The sequence below is a fragment of the Perna viridis genome, chromosome 5, assembly GCF_037379345.1.
Source record: "Perna viridis isolate PV_CMFRI_1.1 ecotype Kerala chromosome 5, ASM3737934v1, whole genome shotgun sequence".
Lineage (NCBI taxonomy): Eukaryota > Metazoa > Mollusca > Bivalvia > Mytilida > Mytilidae > Perna > Perna viridis.
The window spans coordinates 2768078-2786135 of record NC_142449.1 but is presented as its reverse complement, the minus strand read 5'-3'; the positions used below and the strand labels follow the sequence as shown (position 1 = coordinate 2786135).

The window sequence follows — 18058 nt, the reverse complement described above, 5'->3', positions numbered from 1 at the left end:
ATCCGTATTGACAATAAAAACCCGCTTAGGGAACATTCATTTGATTGTTATAACGATTGGGCAGGTTCAAATTCTATATTAAAAGACTATGGAACGCCTAAACTGTCTGATGAGATACACATTTGTTTACGTGTTGTCAATTTTATATTTCCTGCTGTGGTTTTATAATTACATGTGGTCATTTTGTATTTACGTTCTGTAGGAACATCTTTACATTATGTCGTTTTGTCTTTACGTTCTGCCATTTCGTCTTTACGTTCTGTACTCTTGTCTTTACGTTCTGTCGTTTTATGATTATGTTATGTCAACATATATTTACGTTATGTGGATTTATCTTTACATGCAGTGGTTTTCTTATAACGTGAGGTCGTTTCATCTTTACGTTATGTCGATCTCTAAATACTTTATGTGGATTTTCTTTTCTTTACGTGCAGTGATTTCTTCTTTACGTGATGTGGACAAAAAATTTCATGACGACGTGTGACCCCGGAACTTTTCGATCCGGTGTAACTTCAAATCAGTCCGTAAAAGGCAAAATAGACGTCACAACGCCGATTAGAAAAATGCTGAACGAAATACACTTGAGTAGTCTATTCAGTCACCCTAGAGTGTTTATTCTATAGTAAAAATATCTTTTTTGTTATTTACGTTCAATATTATCGCAATTGATAAACCTGGGACTCTGTTGATGACTTGTGGCGATTTTCGTAGTCATAAAATTTTTAATTTTTAACATATAAACGGCGTACAGTGGGCATGTTGCAGGCGATTGCTTTCATTATCGATGCATCCAACATATTTGCTAATTTCAAGAGCGTAGGCGACAATAATGTGTTTTTTCATAAAAGGGAAAATTCATAAAGAAATTCAAACGCCTGGATTGACCAGATATGTTGAGTAAATCACTATCTTAATTATGAATGCCTAAAATATGAGTTTCACGGTGTCGATATGCTGTGAATGAGAATTATGCTTGATACTGAGACCAGTTTTTTCGGGGAAGGGGTTAAATTTTAAAACATTTAAAAAAATCTTTCTTGAAAATCAATTAATGGTGATTTATTAATTCAGGAAATTTAATTTCTATCGAATTATTCAAAATTTGAGGCATTTTAGGCGAGTAATATCTTGTAGAGTCGAAGTTATGCGACTTTTCACGGGAATATTGAAATTCCCATTTTTGCATTTTTTATTATTATTATTATTTTTTGTTTTGGTTTTATAAATTCTGACTACGAAAATCGCCACAGGTCACCAACAGAATCAAAGAAGTATCAGTTGTGAATATCCAAAACATAAATAACAAATACTAGTAAGCCATTTTTACTGAAGAATAAATACTCTAGGGGTTTTGACATTGAAAACTATGTCAATTTAAGCGATTTCTATGAGAGAGAGTTCCACTGTATTCATTTTGATACAAAACCCAAGTGTTACCACAACTTTCTTGGTATCATTGTAAAGCTGAGACATTTGGCAGCATATTGATACATACATATGTGAATTTACTTCGTTTTGCAGAAAAAAAGAAGTTAAAAGTAGCAAGACACATGAACCTAACTCGTTTTACTATGATTTACATAGTTGTAGATGAATTATAGGTGCATAATTATTATTGTTTTGGTTCTGAACGTATATCCATACATTATTTTGCAGGATAGGCATAACCTTTACATGTTTCTATTGAGATGAAAAGATTAATGACTTATAAATTATAGCGAAACATTACATGTCTGAACACAAGGATGGTAAAATAAAATACAGAAAGCTAGCTTTAAATGATCAAAATGTGAAATTTCAGTACCAAACAAAGACTTGCATTAAAACATGCAAATTTTGTTACAGGTGCAACACAATGAAGGGAAATTTTGCAGGTCTATGGCACAATCAGAAAATTCGAAGTTCACTGTTTGTTTGAATGCATAAGTATACGCTGTATGTGCTAAAACTAAACACTTAAATAGTACATGTACATCTACACAATTTGTCTCCTTCTTATAGACATGTCATTTCCAGACCAGTTAAAAACATTTTTTTTTATAGAAATCTCCGCGTGCGTTGAAATAGACCCTGCAACACGTGTAGGTCAGTTTGATATCTTTTGATTAAAAAAAACCCAAAAAATTCATGTTAACACAAGTGTTACACAGTTAGGATATTCGTGAAATTAATCGAAAATCGTTTCAATTTTGGATTACGTTTGTTTTGTTAAATGATACGGCCTAAAATAATTTTCTCGGGTTTAAAATTTTCCCTATATTTATCATCGAACATATTTTATATTGACGACAACATCAACCGCATTATAGGAGCACACAGTTTGTAATTCAACAGATGTAAATCCAACACCACTTCATCGAAAAAAGTAGAATTTTCTCATAAAATCAGTTATTTTTCACAAATAACAGATATACGGGTATCAAATACCACACTCGCTACATTGCCCCATGAATAAATAGCGTCAGAATACGTTTATCACGAATAATATTAAAAATATTCTAAAATGGCCAAGATTAGTGTAATGCCCGGACAAAAATGAATTACACATGCGTCTTGTCAACTTACAGCATATATCAAAATAATGGGAGTTAAACATTTGCCTTTTAACTGAGAGATGATGCTGCCCAATAATTCATAGTTTTCATATTTAATCGAATATAACAATATTGTTAACTCATCTCAGCTCAACTTGTTTATCAACCGTATTTGCGGTATTTTGGGTACAAAGTGCTTACCCAGGTGCCCTAGAATTCATATTATTGCTCCCTTAATTCTGTATTGTCAGTATGTTCTATTGCGGAGTAACCATTGTATTTTATTTGGGGGGGGGGGGGGCTAGGTTCAAATTTTCAATCCTGCCTTTTTTCTTATTCGCCGAAATTTGTTTGTTGTTGAATATAAACAAACGATGTAAAGGAAACAATAGATCCTGCCTTTTATTCCTATGGCCTGTCCTGGCTTTTTATCACTTGAAAATTTTTATCCTTCCTTTTTATTTCAAATTTGATCCTAGCCTCCACCCACCCCCATAAAAATCAAATGGTAGTTCCCTTATGATGATATTGGTTCAATGTTCTGATAATACTGAAATGTTTCACTGTATACAGTATAATAGTAACCAAGGCAACCAACATTCGAGCGGTAATCAAAAGAGTATATTCCAAGGATAAAGACTAAATAGAGAAACACACACACATACACACCAAAAACATAAGACAACAGGAACAACATTTACAAGAAGATTTTATTTCAAGGTTGACTCCAGCCAACTTATTAGTACAGTTAGAAATAATTCCTACAATTTCGCAGAATATATATTTTTAAACTATTGTAAGTAATTTCATTTATCAAATTGATTCCATTTTTATTTAATATATATACCTTGACAAAAAGAATGAAAGCTAATGAAGTTAATTTTACCGTAATCATTCTGACTCCAGTTCGGCTCGGTATAACTCAGTAAGTGATTAGACCAAACTTATAACAAGGTGTGGTGGCATGTTTCATACTGTATATGGTGTAACTATATGTAAACAGTAAGCCTGAAGTTATAGAATTGAGTATACATGGATTTTTAAGAATGCTGTACCATTATGTTGAAAGTAATGTTTTTTGAATGGTGATATCCCGAGGATGATATATGTTTACGGATATTTCTAATACAAACCACGCAAGACACTACATGGCACCATAATGCAGTTTAGCTGCATTTAAAACGGTATCATTGTGCAGCATACGACATTTTGTGCAACACGCGACAGACAAACATGTCATTCCTAAGGGGACAACAACAGTTTTATTTTTTTTTACTTTGTCACGGCTGATGTGCCACCATTAGTATTAATTTTATCGTTACTTTGCTTCGAATAAATCAAATATTAAGAGTAATCAAGGGAACCAAGGTTATAGCGGTAATCAAAAGAATGTAATCCAGGGACAAAGACCAGACATGGAAAACAGACATACACAACAAAGAACATAAAGTAACTAAAATCATACATACAAAGTAACAAAAGTAAATGAGCAACTCGGACTCCACTAAAAACTGGGAGCATGGACCAGGTGCACCGGTAGGGTAAGCGTCCTCTGCTTTTCTAGAAACACCCGACGAGTTGCTGGACAGTCCTGCGCAGTGCTGCTTATTTTTTTATATAGAAGAACAGGTAAATTCCATTTACGTGCAATTCACGTGAGTTGAGTTTCACATGAAATTCACATGATTTTCACGTGACAATTTTGGGTGAGTTTTATTTGCAACATTACAAATAGTTTCGTTCCGTTATAATACGACCGCAAAAAAAAAAATTAAAAAAATGCAGCCGTATATTGGCATGGTGCTGTCGTCGTCGGTGTCGTCACCGTCTCCAATATATTAACTCAAATAAAAACATAGGTATGTCTGTATTATTTCACAATATTCCATAACACAATGGTTAGATTGTAATTTATCTCTGGGGTTAAAACTTTACTATTTTAGACATTAGGGGCCAAAAAGAAGTCCAAAAACAAACATTTTCCTATATTACAAACAAGGGAATTGAACTTCTTGAAATTGTACTATAAGGTGCCATACCACCAAAGGAAGACTTGGATTGATTATTGGGGGGGGGGGGGGGCGGCGGGATTAAGTAAAAAGTAAAAGTAAAATAGATCTCATATAAATTTTACAACATGATATATCACATAAAGGACATGAATCAAGTAAGAATAAGGGGCCACAAATTGACCAGAAATAAGTATTTTGCCTGCTTTTTGAATGATAACTTGAATAAAAGGGAATGGGTTGCTTTGAAGTTATATCGCAAGATGACATACCCCGTAAGGGATATTGGGATTGATTTTGTATGTTCTGACAAGAACCATTTAAGAACAAGGAACCAAAAAGTGAGCATTTCGATTCCAGTCAAATTCTAATCCTGTTTCAAATTTCTTACCGCAAGAATGAATAGCGTGTTCATACTTGCCCAAACTATCAGGGTTTTACCTCTGCAGTCGTATCAAGCTGTGCCATGCGAAGCATTTTATTTGAAAGGTTATATATTTATCATAATACATTTCTTTTGTGGTCCTGAGGAGAAGATTAATATTTATAGAAACCATACTTGTAGAGTATCACATTCCCTTACTTAGAGGAGTTTTACTCAATGATACGATACGTGTTATATAAAGTGACCAAACGAAAATAGACTATACGGCACCTTTTTAATTTTGTGTCTGTTTTTAAATTAACCTTGTTGTTTTTTATATGATTATTGCTGTCGTTTTAATCTCTCTTTTTAATCTTTTTTTTTATATATCCGTTGTACAATGTTACGTCTGTTTGTTCTTGTAATGCTTTTTTTGTTATTTGAAAGTCTGTTTTATGGATGTGTTTTCTTTTCACGCCTGTTTTCTTTAAACTTTTTAGCCGTCTATCTGAATATTTTTTTTTCAATGCCTGCCGACGTGGTTTGTTGTGTTTTTTTTTGAAAAATTTGCCCGTAATACTGCTCGTTTTTATGTGTACATTTTATTTGATGTTTGTTCTTGGTCTGCTGCCTGTCTGTGTTCTTGTGTTCTGTACGATTTTTTTGTCAATTGGTTCCCGCACTTTTGACACTTCGGTATTCCTATTTTTTTCCGCTTACAAGTCAAATTTCGAGACTGAGATTTAAGGCAAAAGTAATTCAGGACGAGAACAATATACGGGGCGCCGAATGAGACTTGATTTTTTGTAATCAAAATCAACTTTGTGTACACAAAATTGAGTTCCATCACAACAAAATCATTTTTGTCGTACAAAACTATGTTGTACAGACTTGTTTTGATCACTTCAATTTTGTAATGACAAAATACATTTTTCCAGACAAAATTCATTTTTCTAGACAAAATTCAATTTTGTCAAATAGGCAAGCGAAGACTTGTATTAACTTATTTGCATAGAAAATTGATATATGTTACCTGATATGGAAAATAAATAGCAAAAGTTATTTTTGTGAGACAAAATTCAATTTTGTGAATTTTCTCTCATTACGATTTTGTAAGAAGGTCTCTCATTGCATATAGTAACCGCATCTCTCGCAGGTTTCCGATTACTTCGAGCAAGGGAATATCATATGGTTGATGCGCTATTCTGCAGAAGTAAGTAATTCTTTTTAGGTATTACTTACTTTTGTAGAATAGCTTGTTACCCATATATGTCCTTGCTCGAAGTAATCGGAAACCTGCATCTATGAGGTTACTATATCCAATGAGAAACCTTATAGAATCATGATGAGAGAACTCATTTGCATATACAAAGGATTCTGTAAACTAATTTGCATACAAAATTGACTTTTGTGACACAAAATGTGACACAAATTTTGAACTTGTCTCACAAATTTGAATTATGTGACACAAAACAGACTTTTGACACAAAATTGACTGAATGCTCTGTAGGGATGGGTTCAAGATTTCAGATTAGATTCGAAGTTTCAGATTCATGCCTTTTTTTTCATCGGGAAGGAGTTCACCGAATCATCCATTGATTCCACGCCTAATTTAAAATAGCAATATGGAAAGCATATTCTCCAATTTCGATACAATTTACCAACTTTAAGCCATATAATTCTACTCAGTAACGTGAAGAGGCCGTGATAAAAGCCATAGGTTTCCGTATGAAACCACCCGCAATACCTCAAATTTTAATACACAGGCGATTGAGCATCTTAATCAAAGACTGAAGTCTTCAAAGTCGCTAATCGTCAAATATTCTATGCTACTGATCTTGGCTTGCTTTAAATATCCGTAATGGCACGAATGCGATATGCTCTTAAATCAGGTGACTTCCGCTAAAATCTTTAAAAGGCTATTTATATGTATCGGGCCCTGATAATGTATATGACCTATATAGTCAATTGTAACGAGCCCCTTTTAATGTAAACTTCCCATTCTCACACAAGCAAAAACACACGTATAACACACGTGTATGGTATTCAAGAGGTATATCTTGATTTCGTATGTAGCTAGAACTTCGAAGTCGTGACGATAAACACGACACAGATCAGCAGCTTCATGTGGATTAGTAATATATAATTATGCAAATTATATGCGAATGTAAAGTACTGAAATTACGAGTGCAAGAAGTCGCTAACAATATTAGCGACTTAAAAATGACATCTTTCCATGATGGTGCGGAAGTTGATATACTAAGTAGAGTTTTTAACTTGTTTTAACAACAACATAGCCATTACACTTGTGAAAACAAGTCAGCGAACTTGTAATATCAACATAGGTAACTTGTAATAGCAACTTAGCTAACCCGCGATAACAATCAAGCCTACTTGTGGTTAAAAAAAAATACATAGTATAAGCTCTAGATCGTTCTAAATTTTGATAATATTTCATTTGTTTATTATGTTGGCAACTTTTTGCAGTTTTAAAATGTTAACACAATCAACTTTTTCATAAATTTCATCACAGTTTCATAAATTAGAAAAGTAGGCATGTTTAAAATCTCCACAAGCTTATACAAAACCTAATATACTCCAGTGGTAATATTAAATACAGTGGATTCATCTTAATCGCATACCCATTTGTCAGAAAAAAAAACATGCAATGAACAGGAATATGGCATTTCTATTACCAGGAATGTTGAATTTGGTATGGTGTAATGGCCCTATTCTCCTATAAATCTTCCTGTTCCTATATAAACAATTCTAAGGCATTGATTAAACTTACCAACAAGGAAATAAAGTTATATGGCTTTTTGACCAATTTTACTATAAATACACCATATCAGACAGTTGAATTAGCTACACCTTTTATTTGAGTGTAAACTTTTATAACATTTTGGAAAAAAATATGCAATTAACAGGGATCTCTGTTTAGTTCTATGCAATTAAGAGGAATTTTTAACATAGAAGAAATGGAAAATTTTCTCTAATTTTCCGCACACCATCAATCTTGATCATTACGTGCTGTGCAGGCGTGGGTGTCAATTTACGAAACATAATTTGACAAAGTATTTACAAGATCAATACATTTTTTTTTGTTTTATTATTTTGTACTATACAATTACGGCTAAAACTATGTACAATGTTTTTATTTTACTGTTTGAAGAGGTTTTCAAGAGCATATGTCGTGGTCTGCAGTTTGAAGCTCTCTAGGGTTGTGCAGTATACAACAGTTGCCGGTATAATGTTCCAATGTGGTATTGTTCTTGGACATAATGAATAATTGTACGTGTCTTTCTGTGTTTGGATGTGTCTCTGTATGTTCTCTTGTACGGACGTCTGATGGAGTGAGCAGATTTGTAAATAGCTACTAACTGATTAATTACTTTGTAAAAGAAGATGAGACATGTTCTTGTTCGTCGTTTGTAAAGTTGGAAACTTTATTTGGTTCAGCATGTCAGTTACGGAGGTAGTGTTGTGGTACCAGCATGTCAGTTACGGAGGTAGTGTTGTGGTATTTGTTGCAGGTATAGTGTGCTGCTACCCGTTGTACCATTTCAAACTGTTGTATTTTTGATTTGTTGTGAGGGTCCCATACGCAGCTGCAGTATTCTAGTTTTGGTCGAACCGTTGATGCGTATGCTTTCTCTTTGACAGCCTGTGAGTTAACTTTTAGGTTACGTTTGATAAAGTTAAATTGTTTTGAGGCTGCTGATGTTATGTTATCTATGTGTTTGTTCCATTTGATGCCATTTTGAATGGTTACTCCAAGATATTTTGTAGCTGTTTCTTTTTGCAGTACATGTTGGTGGAGTGTGTAGTTATGTTGTATGGGATTTTTCTTGGTTGTAACATGGAGAACTGAGCACTTGTCAGAATGGAAGGACACGAGCCAGTCCTCCTCCCATTGAGCTGCAGCTGATAGATCTTCTTGGACCTGTTCAGCATCTGTGTTATTTTTGATAGTTGTATATATGATGCTGTCATATGCAAAAGGCCGAAAGGTACTATGTTTGATGTAGTCATTAAAGTCTTTAATGTATACAAGGAACATAATGGGTCCCAGTACTGTTCCTTGTGGTACGCCGGATGTACTGAACTCCCACCATCAACAAAGACTATCTGTGTTCTGGGTGTAAGGAAATCTTCAATCAACTTTAAGGTCTGATAATCTATGCCATAGTGACCGAGTTTATATAGGATTATTTTGTGAGGAACCTTGTCATGGGTTTTGGCAAACTCCATCACAATTACATCAGTCTGAATATTGCTATTCTTATTTTGAGCAAGTTCTTGAATAAATGAAGCTAATTTGGTTTCGCAGGATCTTGAATGGTGAAATATGCTGAAAGTCATATAAAATATTACCCTCCAGGTGTTTCATTATGCTATTTGCAATGATTTTGCAGAGAATGCATGTGAGTGATATTGGTCTATAGTTTATTGCGTTGTGATTGTCTCCTTTTTGAAGACTGGGCAAACATTTGCATGTTTCCAATCTACTGGTATTCTACCGATGTCAATGTTTTTTTTTAAATGTATGTAATGATGGTGACCACATCTGTACTTAGATCTTTTAGCACCTGTCCACATATCAGGTCAGGACCAGTAGCTTTGTGTGGATTTATTTGTTTTAGCAGTTTGAGTACACCTTATTCTGTGATGTTGATTTTTTTCCATTAGTGGATGAGTGGATTTGCCTTTATCTGGTATTGGTTTATCAGTAGTTTCAGTTGAGAATGCTTTTTTCGAATTGACGGTTGAGGATGTTTGCCTTTCCGATGAATTTTCAGTAAGTATGCCGTTGTTGTCGTTTTTCAAACCTTTGATGTAAGTGAAAAGATTTTTTGGATGTTTTTTTTTTTTGCTGGTAAGTCAAGTACAAGGTTTTGGACATAGCACCAGTAGGCTTTCTTCACATCTTGTTGTAACGATTTTTCAATTATTTTTTATACTACTTTGTATATTCTGCACTCTTGTTTCTTTTTCTATAAAGTCGTTTTGATTTGTTAATTTTTTTGTCTGAGATTGTTGTGTATCCATGGTAGTTTCTTTCTACTTGTTACTCTTTTTGTGGGCTGTATATATCGATAGATTAAAGCAAAATGTCTCTAAACATTTTCCAGAGATCGCTGGACCTTTGCTTATGGTATTGAACTTTGATTTCAGTTGTAAGTGTTTTTATGTCCTCTTTTATTTTAGACCAATTTGCTTTCTGTACTGATATATATTTCTGCATGTTTTTTTGTTTCTTTCAGTGTAACACTTGTATGTTTCATTCAGTATAGACAATGTCGTGGTCTGCATTCCCAATGGGAGGCATTGTTTCTACCTTGTTGGTTGCGATTTGGTTCTTGAAAATGCTATGCAATTAACAGAAATATGGAATAAGCAGGTATGCAATTAAGTGGAATCCTCTGTACATAAATGATTATACTAAGGTAATGTGTAGTTGAATATTGCAATTGTAGAATTCATTCATATACATATATATGCGAATCTGTCCCCTAAAAAGTCCCTCGCAACATTTCCCGCTAAATTTGGGACATATTTCATGCCCAGGAATGCCACCTGCCAATATAGTAGAGATTATGCCTTGTATTATACAGAATGAACTTCATTTAGTAATGTCTTAAATAATAAACATAAAAAGTAACACATGCTTTGATATAGAACCCAAATGATATGTTTTGGTAAACCGGATATGCACATTAAAATTTTCATAGAAAAAAAGGCTCTTTTATGAGTATGGAAAATAAACAATATAGCCAAGGTTATGATGAAAATAAATAATCTAACCTGCACCAGGCTGGAAATAAAATTTCTGACCTGAAAAAAAATGCCCGCCCCTTAAGAATCTAATGGTCGTCCCCTTACTGCCGTGTGCGTTTACATGCGATTTGTACACGAACTTTCTTTGTAGAACAAGAGTGACTGAGTTGGGCTGAGGTATGTTAAGCCTTTGTTGATTTCACGGTCGTCGTCACAACTTTCTAATTCACAGATAAAACAAGATATCTCCCATTAAGATTTCACAGTCGTCGTCACAACTTTCTAATTCAGAGATAAAACAACACATCTCCCATTAAGATGTCTTACCAGAACGAGAACACCCTTTTCAAAGTGTCTGGATCCATCCCTGTATTTCGATGCTTCAGTATTTGTTACCGATATATCACAGACAATCACAACAAAGAACATAAAGAAACTAAAATAATACATACAATACGAAGTAACAAAAGTAAATGAACAACTCGGACTCCACTAAAAACCGGGAGCATGTACCAGGTACACCGGTAGAGTAAGCGTCCATGAAAAAAATGAAAATGAAATTAAGAAAAGTCAGGGAGTATACATCAAATAATTTGGTATAAAGTTCAACGAAGATATGTATGTATTCAATTTATTGTAGGTACATGTCACATAATAGTCACTACAGAAACAGTGCATAGAAACATAGCGGGTATGCAAAGAAAATCTCTGAAAAACTAGAAATACCGTGAGCAATATATACCGAGAATGGATATGTTAAATATATCAGAGACAACAACCCCACCGGGATGAAAAGACTACCAAAGAAAATGCCCCCCCCCCCCCGCCTTAAAATGGAGTTAAATTTAAAACCCTCGTGTTGGATTATACCTCTTTAAAATCCCCCAAAATAACTAAGTATCTATTTCTTCGTCCACACCTTCCTACGATGCCCAGCCTTTCAATAGAATTTCATCAAAATCGATCCATGGCGTGGATAAGGAGGAGTTGCGCTTACGATGTTTTAACTGTATAAGCTTAAGTTGGATTGTCTCCCTTTGGAGTTCCATAGACAAAGCAATTCATGCATACCTACATACGATATCCAACCTTCCTACAAAAAATCATTAAAATCCCTTGAGCAGTTTTTAAGAGTTGTGCTTTAAGAAATATTGACAGCCGGACGGACAGACAGACAGGATGTTTCCTATATACCTACAAAACTTTGTTTGCGGGAGGATATTATAAAATCGCAAGAATGAATTTCGGAAATATGCGTCCTTGTACATTTATTAACTAAAATAATTCGGTGACTGTTGCATCTCGAGTTTAAACCCACTTCTCCTGAATGCGAAAGGTTGACATGTATTGACAGGGGTTGTTGGACATCTATGCCCAAGGAAATAGTCCGCATAATCTTCCATCATATCTAGATTTACTGCATTTGAAAAAAAAAAAATCACCTTGGTATCAATGTTTTGACGAGATAGACATCTTTCTTTGTTTTTTTTTAATAAATATGAGTCGTCTACTTTATTAGAAATATGAAATCTACTAAAATTTTAGTTCATTAAAATATACAGTTGGTATTTTTTAATTCATTACTTAAGCGTTTCTTTTCTGATTGTTAGAAATATTTATAACATATTCTGTTATAAAATGCACACCAATCAAGATTCAATTTAAGTACTACTTACAATTTTTTCCGAGTAATACCACCATTCTTGGTAACTATGCAATGGTAGACGGTACAACCCTCGACTGTCTGTCTATTGGGCGGATGGCATTTACCATAGGCAAAACATCCATCACAACCTAACATAGAGTGAAAACAATGTAAAACTGTATTCTTGGAAGTCAGTGAGAGCTATAAAATGTTTTAACCGATGCTTTTTCCTGAATGAAAAGAAACCAAAATGATAAGTTTGTTCTAACTAAAACTTACAACATGCATTTAGCATCTTGTTATTCATGGTCTAAGGGTTTCTTTTCATAGTGAATCAACACAAATAAAGGCAACACTCCTTTAGGATAAAGTGATTATTCTTTCAAATACAAATATTTTATTCATTAAAAGTGCAGACATCGGTTATTCACCACAGAATTACCTATCCCATGTTTACCATACTAAAAATAAGTGCTTACCTGGTCTACTTAAGCTTCCCGTCCAGCCCCCAGTCACTTACCTGGTCTACTTAAGCTTCCCGTCCAGCCCCCAGTCACTTACCTGGTCTACTTAAGCTTCCAGTCCAGTCCCCAATCACTTACCTGGCCTACTTAAGCTTCCTGTCCAGCCGCCAGTCACTTACCTGGTCTACTTAAGCTTCCTGTCCAGCCCCCAGTCACTTACCTGGTCTACTTAAGCTTCCTGTCCAGCCGCCAGTCACTTACCTGGTCTACTTAAGCTTCCTGTCCAGCCCCCAGTCACTTACCTGGTCTACTTAAGCTTCCTGTCCAGCCGCCAGTCACTTACCTGGTCTACTTAAGCTTCCTGTCCAGCCCCCAATCACTTACCTGGTCTACTTTAGCTTCCTGTCCAGCCGCCAATCACTTACCTGGTCTACTTAAGCTTCCTGTCCAGCCCCCAGTCACTTACCTGGTCTACTTAAGCTTCCTATCCAGCCCCCAATCACTTATCTGGTCTACTTAAGCTTCCTGTCCAGCCCCCAATCACTTACCTGGTCTACTTTAGCTTCCTGTCCAGCCGCCCATCACTTAACTGGTCTACTTAAGCTTCCTGTCCAGTCCCCCAGTCACTTACCTGGTCTACTTAAGCTTCCTGTCCAGCTCCCCAGTCACTCACCTGGTCTACTTTAGCTTCCTGTCCAGCCCCCAGTCACTTACCTGGTCTACTTAAGCTTCCTGTCCAGCCGCCAATCACTTACCTGGTCTACTTAAGCTTCCTGTCCAGCCCCCAGTCACTTACCTGGTCTACTTAAGCTTCCTGTCCAGCCCCCCAGTCACTTACCTGGTCCACTTTAGCTTCCTGTCCAGCCCCCAGTCACTTACCTGGTCTACTTAAGCTTCCTGTCCAGTCCCCAATCACTTACCTGGTCTACTTAAGCTTCCTGTCCAGCCCCCGGTCACTTACCTGGTCTACTTAAGCTTCCTGTCCAGCCCCCAGTCAATTACCTGGTCTACTTTAGCTTCCTGTCCAGCCCCCAATCACTTACCTGGTCTACTTAAGCTTCCTGTCAAGCCCCCAATCATGTATCCACCACCACCTCCAATTCTTATATGAGTTTTACCTAAAATATTTTTGATGTGCTACGATTGTTTGTTGCACTAGTGTGGATTCGACAAAATTCGATACTATGTATGATTTGAGTTGAATTGAAGCCCCATGGTGTTTTAAGCCTAAGCCCTACCGAGTATATCTCCAGGTTAGATTTTGTTTGTTGTTTGTTGGGGATTAACGTCCGAGCAGCAATATTTCAGCTATATTCAGACGATGAACATGAAAAGGATGATAAAATGAACATGAAATTATGATGAAATGAAAAATGGGATGGGACACAAGGACAGTAGGGTCGACAAATTTTGATTGCCACTAGAAAAAGGGACGGATGGGTAAGGTCGGGCAATTTAGCCTCCTGTGGCGGAGCGCGGTGGTTCCTACTCCTATCGAATACCACAGCAGGGTTTTTTAACGTGCGAGGAACGTGGCATCTTTCCCAACACGGTGCACCACTATGGTTTGCGGTCAGGTTTTCCGTATTATAGCCCGACAACCCCAGCATGTAACATGCCAGGGGTACCCCATTCCACCACCTGGGGCACACATCCCAGTTGCTCTGTGGGCAGAGCACCTAGCCGCCGGCTAGGTTTCTGAGCACTATTTAGTCGCCTTTTACGACAAGCTTAGCGCTGCTGCAGGCCTATTCTCTCCAGGTTAGAGGTCCTCGGCTCAATTTCAAGTTGGTATCGTTACGAAATTCGTTGTGTGCAGCGTATTCTACCGGTATGATATCACGCATCATTAAAACGAAAAAAAAAATATGACAACAAATGCATAAATGCTATAAAGGGTGAAATACACTCAGAACATACGTGTGCTTTGTATTGCCTTAAATTTGGTAAGTAGACATTTTTAATGTTTGTCTGGTCGAAGAAATGCTTGGCCATTTTAAAGCACCACGCCAGTGTTGAAATGTACGAGTTGTAAAAGTTCGTGTATAGAAATATTTAAACAATGAAATACCAATTCTGTTGCTGATATTTAACTCACTAGGTTTCATTAAAAATAATTTACTTACTGAATCCGGCGTATGACATTGCTTGGATATTTACCAACAGTAGACATAAAACCAGTACCTGCATTTATATAATGATAAGGATCATGACCAATTCTTACTTACATGTAGTTCTCACTGATATAAAAACATAATTTGATTTATATGTAGCTTACCTTTATCATCGTGACTGCAAATATCTGAGACGGGTGATGAAGTGATACGATTATATATCGCTTCCTTCGTGCAACTGTTGCATTACCAATCTGCTGAAAGGACAAGATTTTACAACAATGCTTCAAGTATTTGTCTAGCTCCTAGTCAGTACACAATTAGATAGATGATGCAGTTAAATATTACAGGTACTAAAACGCGTTTGACTGTTAAGATGATGATGTTCGATCACAGGCGCTGGACAATATTTTAACCCATAGATATATCAAATAACAAGGCAACATTGTCGACCAGACGCGGGAAAACCACACATTGTTGGTTTTGCTAATACTTTTCCATAAACGGTGAATTGCATCCGCATTCTCTATACAAAATATAAAAGACAGATATTTTCTCGAAATAAGCCATATATAAAAAAAACCAAATGAATCAAAAGTTATACACGTTATGCAAGAAATCTACGACAAAATTTTCAGTCTGCCCCCTATGGCACTAATCATTCTTAATGACGGAATACTACAGAAAAGTTCACGTGCAACTTGCTCAATAGGTTTCCTTACCTTCTGAACAGAAAGAAGTATAATATATATAAATAAGCTAATATAATAAATAAGTTTACCGCTGTTCTCAATTCCACATGGAGAGAATTGGAATTATTATAACTTACGGTGAGGGCATAATTTTTTGTAGGTTTATACTACTAATAGTCCTTCGTACATTTGACACCAGATGTTGGGCGTACGACCTCCTAAAATTGGGAATTATTTTGTATGCATGAAATCTTGATTTTCAAAAATTCTGCCTTCAAAAATTGGTTGTACAGGAACATTAATTACCTTCGTGACGTATAACCTCCAAATTTTGTCTTGGCATTTACAAGGATTTTTTTAATTTAACTTCTTGGTATTTAATTCTATTAACGCCCCATCTAACCCAGGTTTTCTGAAATGGGGTGCGAACTAATCACTGATAAGCAATTTTACTTGGTTATCTTATATGATTTCTCTTCAATTACATGCCAAGATGTAAATCCTTTTTTTTCAAAAGGGGTGCCATCGCACCCGTCGTCCCCCTGGTTACGGCCTTGTAACCTGAAATCCTAGATCCAACCCTGGACACCTGTCGGGATAGGTCCTCTTCAAATTACAAATTATTGGATGTATTTCACGCGGGGGTTTTGTTGAGGGGGGACATTTTTTTCTCCGCAGCTGACAGTCTTGTCTTGTATAGGAAATCCACCCCCTATGATACTGAGGGGTCAGTGGCGGATCCAGAGTTTTAGGTTGGGGGTGCAAAAACATTCTTGACAGGATCACCGATGAGGATCACGAAGTGAGTGTTCTTCATGATTGAACAAACACAATTTTTAACATTATTTTTTTTTCTAAGGTGGCCTCTGAGGGTCATCACGTGATCGGGAGGATACACGCGTAGTTTAATGTGACAAATTAAAGGTAATACACTAAAAGTAAAATAAGGAAGAGGGGCTTATTTACGGTGATATTAAAACTCATAAAAGTAATTAAAGTGACATTTAGAAGTTTCAATTTCAAATTCTTTATTGATGATGATGCCATATTCTGGCGTATATATCATAAACAAAAAACAAACATACAATACATAGAAGATATACAACACATTCAAGTAAACACAATTGGTAATGTCACAACCTCTATTTTCTAGGGGGTTGATAGAAGTAAACTCTAATCTCTAGGGTTCTATGCTTTATTGCCAATAAATGTTAATGCCCTGTAAAATACAGTTATATTCAATACACAGCACAAGATAAATAATAGCATCTTGCACATAAAGATAACACAAAACTTAACCATGTGTGTGAATGTATATTTTAGTACATTTACATATCATAGAAATAATGTAACATTTGGGTAAATTTAATTTACGGCTTCATCAATCTGCTTGTGAAGCATAAACCAACTAGCTAAATATGTAGTTTAACTCCATTTGACTCCATATTCAAATGTAGCAAATTATAAGAAAATGGTAAATTATCTAATCAAACATATTAAAGAGCAAAACAACAACATTAGAGTATAAGCGATTTAGTGCGTACAATAAGCGTAAAAAACATAGCAAAGCAAATACATAAGCAAAGCAAAAACTCAAGAATACAAAACACTTAGCTTACCTCACATATCGTGCAAGAGGCACATTTGTAAATGGTCACAGGAGTAGTAAGTCCCCAGTACTACCGTATTGTACCTGAAGTATCAAAAATCACTTATTGTATTTATAGTTTAAAACAATTACTTTATGACCACAGTGTATGATCGATTTAAAGACTTACACTTTTACTTTCGAGCGGTCTACTCGAACTGTTAAATGAATCAATCATTAATCGCTATTATTTAAGCATAGTAAAATATCATTACAGATTTGTGTGTTTAGGTAAATTATTATGAAAGTTACACAATCAATCAATCATTCATACCGGACTTTCATACGAGGAAAAAATGTTAATTTCTAGACCATTAACATGCACAAATAATCTAGGAATGTTAAAGAAACTAACCTTAGTAATAGTTAAGTTGAAATCAGATGCGTATATAAGTTGAGTTGATAAGAATATAGGTTGCTAGATTCGGATGAACATAAAATCCAACATGTCCGTTCAGATACTTAGGTAAGAGTGTTCAAATGAAAAAGGAATTACCAACCAATAGATGACGAGAAAAGAAGTGCGTACTAATCAAGCATGAAAAAGAATATAGAAGATTACGATTAGATTGCAATACAACCACCAGTTCCCGAAAGCTCGTCTGTCAATCGGTCCAAGTCAAATAGTAAAACATAATACACATTCATACAAATCAAATATTTTATTACACAATAATAAAATATTCATATAAAACAATATTGCAGACTATTACAGTAATATAAGAATACAAAATCATCGCAAGAAAGTTTCAAACATTTAAAAGTTTTAAAATGCCTGTATTGTCCTGTCATTTTTTCTAATATAATTTG

General features: G+C 35.4%; 1 protein-coding gene across 2 annotated transcripts; it reads right to left on the bottom strand.

The window, feature by feature from the left end:
• Window positions 1-11936: 11936 nt before the first annotated feature.
• On the bottom strand, window positions 11937-17729 carry LOC148615605 (uncharacterized). Of its 2 annotated transcripts, none has more exons than XM_088581998.1 (7): window positions 17604-17729; window positions 17220-17293; window positions 15073-15165; window positions 14921-14978; window positions 13838-13912; window positions 12362-12479; window positions 11937-12102 (listed from the first exon to the last, which is right to left on the bottom strand). In XM_088581998.1, the coding sequence occupies exons 3-7, from the start codon at window positions 15079-15081 to the stop codon at window positions 12054-12056; spliced, it is 309 nt and encodes a 102-aa protein (XP_088438124.1). In that variant the 5' UTR covers window positions 15082-15165; window positions 17220-17293; window positions 17604-17729; the 3' UTR covers window positions 11937-12053. The 2 variants fall into 2 exon arrangements, with proteins under 2 accessions (XP_088438124.1, XP_088438123.1); XM_088581997.1 differs by having other exon boundaries at window positions 15073-15162.
• Between the last annotated feature and the right edge of the window lie 329 nt (window positions 17730-18058).

Coding starts and splice junctions, on each gene's coding strand:
- LOC148615605 (XM_088581998.1), bottom strand. Junction 13,913..14,920: donor AATGTCATACGCCGGATTCA/GTAAGTAAATTA, acceptor AAAATATTTTAG/GTAAAACTCATATAAGAATT. Junction 12,480..13,837: donor AGGAAGCTTAAGTAGACCAG/GTAAGTGATTGG, acceptor ACTCTATGTTAG/GTTGTGATGGATGTTTTGCC.